Source organism: Plasmodium gonderi, assembly GCF_002157705.1.
Source record: "Plasmodium gonderi DNA, contig: Chr01, whole genome shotgun sequence".
Classification (NCBI taxonomy): Eukaryota; Apicomplexa; class Aconoidasida; order Haemosporida; family Plasmodiidae; genus Plasmodium; species Plasmodium gonderi.
The window spans coordinates 231,134-238,221 of NW_021628925.1; the positions used below are offsets into that span (position 1 = coordinate 231,134).

At 31.8% G+C, this 7,088-nt stretch overlaps 2 protein-coding genes across 2 annotated transcripts; one reads left to right on the top strand and one right to left on the bottom strand.

Moving 5' to 3' along the window:
• Positions 1-42: 42 nt before the first annotated feature.
• Positions 43-2,559, top strand: PGO_010360 (origin recognition complex subunit 2; the record flags this gene model as incomplete). The annotated part of the gene is made up of 1 exon (XM_028685680.1): positions 43-2,559. One exon carries the CDS (start codon positions 43-45, stop codon positions 2,557-2,559), a length of 2,517 nt encoding a protein of 838 aa, XP_028541481.1.
• Positions 2,560-3,601: 1,042 nt separating this feature from the next.
• On the bottom strand, positions 3,602-6,091 carry PGO_010370 (DNA replication licensing factor MCM7; the record flags this gene model as incomplete). Its single annotated transcript, XM_028685681.1, has 1 exon — positions 3,602-6,091. One exon carries the CDS (start codon positions 6,089-6,091, stop codon positions 3,602-3,604), a length of 2,490 nt encoding a protein of 829 aa, XP_028541482.1.
• Positions 6,092-7,088: the final 997 nt, after the last annotated feature.

Below are 7,088 nucleotides of genomic sequence, written 5' to 3' on the forward strand. Positions count from 1 at the left end.
TATTCCACACCAATAGATTTTTCCCTTCTGTCTCCCCACAAAATGATGCAAAGCATCAAAGTGAGCTCTCCGAAGAAAATGTTTCGGATGGAAGATAGCGGCGAAGATGATGAAAATGAAAAAGAAGAATACATAATAACCAACCTGACAGAAAACAACAAAAAGATGCCTAGTATTATTGTGAGAATTCCAGAGAACGTGAACAAATTTTTAAGCAAAGAAGAGGTAAAAATAAAATTTAACGAAAATATTAAATCGCCTAATAAGAAAGGATGCAAAAAACTGCTATCCTTTAAGATGGAAGCATCAGAAGTTAGCAATAATGAACAGATGAATGAAAACACAATTGAAAATACATGTGAAGGACAAGATGTTAAGATGGATAGTACATTCCAGTCTGACGAAACTGATGGGGATGCCACCCCTAGGAATGAGCTAGATCAAGAAGACAGCAGTGACACTGAAGGGGATGCCAAAGCTGATGAGGATGAAGAAGATGATGAAGATGACAAAGAAATGAACGAATCTCTCATGGCAACCTTCAAAAAAAACTACGTGGAAAAATACCAAGCGAATGTGTACAACGAAAGCATTAACTTTTTAAGAGAGCACACAAAAAACGAGCTGGAATTTTTTCTTCAAAGAAATAAACTTCATTTTTCAGATGAAATGAAAATAAATGACATAATTAACATAGATTATGACAAATTGAACGAAAAAAATATCATCCCATATTTCTTGACGCACATGTTTGACGTAGAACAAAAGAAGAAAAGGGAAAAAATGAAACAAATGTTAGAGGCCAAGCGAAAGGTGATGCTAGAAAAATTAAAGAAGAATAATAATCAAGGAAAAAAGGGGGGCATGGGAAATCAAAAATCTCAACCGAGCTCCAATTCGAAGACGCGTAAAAGGGAAAATTTGCCTCACAGTGGAGCAAAGTTGAGAATCGGAAAGTTAAAAAAGGAGAAGACTGAAAATGGAAAGGAAGTTAACATGGGTACTACTCATGTTAGTAAAGAAAAAATAATGGGTGAGGAAGATGATACTGATGGAGAAGATGATAATGAAGATGGTGATGAAGATAACTCCGATGATAAAGAAGCAAACGCCCATGATAATCAAGCTAACACAGATGGAGATCACAAGACTTGCGACTCACACCCAAGGGGAGAAATACGTAAAGGAAAGCAAGGGACGAAATTTGTTGCTGTTAAAGATAAACAAGATGACATGTATATAGACGATTTCGACAAGGAAATGGATATAAACATTTACAAGGATCCCACCATGTATGGAATCGAAGGTAGTAGTGAATACTCAGAAGGGCAAAAAAGTGATATGGAAAATTCACAAGATGAAGAATTAGTAAAAGATCAATGGACAGGAAATAATTTAAAAATACAAAAAAAAAAAAAAAAAAACATGGATGGACTAAGAGGAGAAGAGGAGGAGGAGGAGGAGGATAAAGAAAAAATAGAAGATCTCATAGACTCATCAACGCAAAAATTAATATCTTATGATTACTATTCCAGCTTAAATATAAAAGAAGTGGTGAAACCTAGTTATAAAATAAAATTTCTAACGCCATATATACCTATTGAAGAAAATATAGACAATCTAGATCATGTGCAAAAATTACAGTATCTAATTAAAAACTTGCCACATACACATATAAAAGAAAAAAGGTCCTTATATCATTACAACATTAAGCAGTTCATAAAATGGAAAGTATATTTATTGAATAATATAAATATATGCTTATATGGAATAGGATCAAAATATCATTTACTAAATCTTTTTAGTAATATTTGCTTAAATGATGGAAATAAATGTATTATACTTGGATTTGAAGATGAAATAAATTTTGAAGAAATTGTAATTCGTGTTTTAGAGTATCACTATAAATATAAAACTTCAAAAAATTTAAAGTCTTTCGATCTCTTGTATGAATTAATTCAAAAAGTACACGAATCAAATTTACCTCTCTATTTTATTATACACAATATTGATAATATGAAATTATATCCATACTATGAATATTTCTCATTTATTAGTCAGTATGATAACATTTATTTCGTTTGTTCCATTGATGACGTTTCTTTTGAGTTAAATGTGAATTTTAAGAACATCAGTTCAATTAACTTTCACTACGTCAAATGTCACACATGGATAGATTATCGACATGAAATTTTGAGACAGTGGAACAAGTTCCTACCAGAATGGGTATTCAATAAGAAATGTGAAGAAGTAGATGTAAAAAAAAATATAGAAACCATTTTAAATGCTTTAAGTGTAAACCATAAGAGGCTTTTTAAAATTATCGCATCTATACAATTGGAAAATCTAGAAAAAGGAATCTACGGAGTCGAAAAAGAATCCCTATTGCAAGATAAAAGAATATTTACTGTAGGTGCTTCAAGCATTAGAATAAATTCTCTCCTAGTCGAATTTGTATCGCACAATGTTATCACTGAAACGAGGCTTAAGGAGGGGAACACCTTCCTAAAAATAAATGCAGATAAGGAGGAACTCAAAAGGGTAGCGGAGCAATTGTGAGATGTAGGAACGTAGACTTGGGATTTTCTCTCCACCTCTTCAACATGATTACATGCTTTTTTATTCGTTCATAATATCCTGAAGTATTCAGCTTGTACAAGCGCCACTCTACGATGACACAAATTGTTGGTCCAGAATATGACAAAACTGTTGCACATAGTAAAAGTGTTTTCCTTCTATACCACCATGGATATATATATATATATATCCTTATATGCAGATATTAACGCATATGCATAATGAGCATTAAGAGATCACGTTCTTCTCATTTCTTCACGCTCTCTATGCTTTCTTACGTATAGCAATGCTAAGGTGGAACTCTATTTAAATTCCATTTTTTTTTTTTTTTTTTTTAACGTAAAATTTTTTTTAGTCCATATTTTACAAAAAGGAAAAAACTTCTTAATATTAAAAAATTCGTGGGCATGCAAAAACAAAATGGTGTTTATTTAAAAAAACGTACAAATTCCCTTCGAGGGACGAAGAGAACAAAATAAGATAAAAACAGGACAGAATATGAAAAAAAAAAAAAATAAAATAAAAAATTCAACTCTGCGTCAATGCTCATGTAATAATGTTTCACTTAATTTTGTGCTTAAAATTGAGCATATGTATGTATTTTTAGTGTATTGAAAATTTGTTTTCCCTTCTTGATAAAGTGATAACTACAAAATGGTGTTCCCCCATTAAAAATGGGTTATTCGCAAGTTTATACATGCATATTGAGAACATATTTAAGTGTTGTTTATTCATTACTTTATATTATATTCTCCTATCGTATGCACCACTAGGGCCTCTTCGTTTAAGCTGCATTATATCATATTTTATTTCATTCACCGTTGTGAAAAGAGAGGAAGCAAAAATGTAAAAGGTTAATCCTGAACGAGGTAGAAGTAGAAAACCCCAACACCTTCCACCCCCGTGTATGTGTAGGAAACACATATGTTGGAAGAGGTGCTACGAAAATATCCCCTTGAGCATCTCCACCACCATTTTCTTTCTTTTTTTTTTTTTTTTTTTTTTTTTTTTTTTTGGACTTCTTTCAATATGCGTACTCTTCCTCATTTGCCATATGATCTACATCATCGCCATAACCAACATCATCATCCGCATTGTATACATCATTAGGAAAGGCAATAGCTGTGTTATTTTCATTAATAGTAAACACTGTCAATTCTACATACTTATCAATGGTATTAAAAACATGTGCTTTGGTAAATCCCTTTGTTATTGATTGCCTTTCTATTTCTTCAATAGATATCCATCCATTCCATTTTTTTTTCTTTTCCATAATTTTTTCCTTAATGTTTTTAATAATGTTCATAATTTCTGTGGATGAATCCTTTCTTCTTCTTTTTTCTGTTTGTTGTGATACACTAGCTTTTGATTGTTCAGTTAATCTGATGGCTTCTTCAAAATCAGCTGTTTCCATGACATCACTGTCTCTTAATCTAGCTAGTGCTTGTGATATCCGGAGAATGGCTAGGAGTGCTCTTGGAGTTGTGTAATTGACACGTGTATCATTATATCTTTCTTGTTGCGATTCTAATTGTCTCGAGGATACATACCATTGGGTAATTTTTGGTATCAAATCAGGAGAAATGGTGGGTTCTTTCTTTTTGGCTAGTTGTATAAAAGCTCTCAATACAGTTTTGTCAATTTCTTCATAACCATCATTGTGTAATTCGGATTTTTTTTTTTTATCATCAGTGGAATCTGTACATTTTAAAATATTCAGAACATGCTCAGCTAGCTTTTTGTCCTTGTCTCGATCAGATATATCAAGAAGAAGAAACTGTAAATCAAATCTGGTTAGCAGTGCTGCGGGTAAATTCATGTTAAGCATAACGGATTTTTTGCAGTCGTATCTACCATTAATTGGGTTTGCAGCTGCTAAAACAGATGATCGTGCAGGCATGTTACTGCAATGTCCAGCTTTAGCAATAGAAACAGTTTGCTGTTCCATGACCTCATAAATAGCAGAACGATCAAATTCATCCATCTTATCGAATTCGTCAATGCAACATATTCCTTTATCGGCTAGCACCAATGCACCTCCCTCTAGAGTAGTTTCTCCAGTATTGGGATCTTTCAAAACAGCCGCAGTCAAACCAACAGAACTACTTCCCTTACCTGTTGTATATATTGATCTAGATGCAATGAGACATACCTTTTTCATAAGCTGACTTTTAGCAACTCCTGGATCTCCCATTAGTAATATATGTATGTCACCCCTAATTAAACCACCATCTTTTTTTTTTTTGGTACATCCTCCAATTAATTGTAATAATAAAGCTTTCTTCACATCGTCATGTCCGTATATTTCTGGACCAATGTTATATGCCAACTTTTCATACAAATTGGGGCTATTTTTCAAAGCTTGCACTTCTTCCATAATTTTTTCATAATTATCAATATGTTCATTAAAATTTTCTTTATTATTTTGTACATAATAAATATGGAAAACTTTTTCTGCAATTAATCCTCCTTTTAATGCTTGAAATCCACTTTTTGTAACAGGCATTAGAACACCTGTTAATGTAACAGACATACCTGGTTGTACCGAAGTGGTGCATTCTCCATGTATTATACAATTCATACTTCTTGGAATATCTCCTTCTGGTAATTGACTAGGTAACTCTTGCACTTTTATTTCTTGATATTTTACAAATTTGCTTAATTTCGCTTGAAATTTTAATGATCCTCTAATACCATGTACATTTGTGCAACCTGGACAATCAAAAAGTGGCATAAAAAAAGGACCATCCACAGCTTTATATGCAAATACGTGACATCTATCACATTCGTAAGTAGCTACCTGGATTCTTGGTTTCAACTGGGTAGCTCTAATTACTTCACATTCGAATGTACTCAAAGATCCTATACAATCAGCATTTACTACTCTCATTTTTCTCACTAAATCTCGTGAACTTGGTATCAAAATAATTTCAAAGTTTACTCTTAAATATGCTGGCAATTTATATTCTTTCATCCTTTCTTGTCTAATTTCTTCAATTGGCTTAATCATATCACGAAATAAGTTGTTAAAAGCTTCTTTTTCACTTTCATCAGTAGAATATCCACTAAGATCTTCATTATTTATTCTTCTCAAATTCTTCCTTTTCGTTTTCTCATTTTCATCTTCTTCTCCATAACCTTTAACAAATCTTTTAAAACATTCATCCGATAAACATTTATCAGCTGCAGAGTATAACAGTTCCATATACCTATGTGTATTTGTCATTATTCCATTATATACAGAATAATCTGCCTCCTTATTCTCTTTACAGAAATGCTCTCGTAGGTCATCTAAATGTATAGGTAATAATTCCGTATCATGGTTGTAAATCTTTTGCAAATATCCTTTGTATTTTAGTTTTCCCCAGTTTATATGATTACATGAAGGATCTTCAAACGTATCAAAAAATATGACTAACTCATCTATATGCGAATTGTAATTTTTTACTGCTTCTAAATATTTCGTGTGGTTATCATCCACATATGTTCTGATTTCCATTTTTCTTTCTCCCATATTTTGCTCAACCTTGCAGTACAAAAGTGGCTATCAGAGAGGGAACACCCGGTAGTGCATATGGTGTGTGCATGCAGATCAGTCCTCTTCGGCTTGGTATGCACACATATAGATGTACAAGTACCTATATACATATATGCACAAGTCACACCCAATATCAGTAATGTCAAATTGGAGAGATATATTCAAGTTCATTCAAATTTAAACACAGCTACGCCAACGAGTGGTAAATTTTTTCGGAAAGTTTTTTCCAACACTGAGTCGCTGTATATACTTCTTAACCCAGTGTCAAGTGTAATTTTTTTTTTGGTTCGTAACTCCAGAATGGAAGATTGGATGTGTGGTAACAACTAAAAATTATGAAAGTTAGCTCTGTATGGTTAGAATGTGCAAAAATGCATGTCCTAGTGAAAAAACCCTTTCGAGTAACATGAATTAAACACATTTAAAACGTAGCGTGCTTCCTACGCTACTGCCTTACACGTTTTTCATAAACACATCCAAATGGGCCACTTCAATAAGCATATATATATATATATGTTTTGGTTAAAAAAAAAAAAAAAAAGAAATAAAAAAAAAATATACTCACGCTTATTTTTTTGTCACATTTTTTTTTTTTTTTTTTTCTTTGTTACTTGTGCACGATTTCCAAAATTTTACTAAAAAAAAAAAAAAAATGATAAAAAAAAAGAGAGTGGCATAAAACTTGCTGTGCTAAATTAAAGTATAAGAATTTAAAAAAGTGCAGATATCTTTTCGTCCTGGGAAAAATTTTACTTATAAAAAGCAATTCACCAGAAATTTTCAAAATGAGTGAGAATAACTGTTTCGCTAAAAATAGACATATGGATCTTAATAGAAAAAAAAAAAAAAAAAAAATTGGAGTATTTTGCGTGCAAAAATATACATGAAGTGTGTGAGGTAATAGCGTTTTTTTTTTTTTTTTTTTTTTTTTTTTTTTTTTTTTTTTTTTTTTTTTTTTTAAAAAAAAAAATTT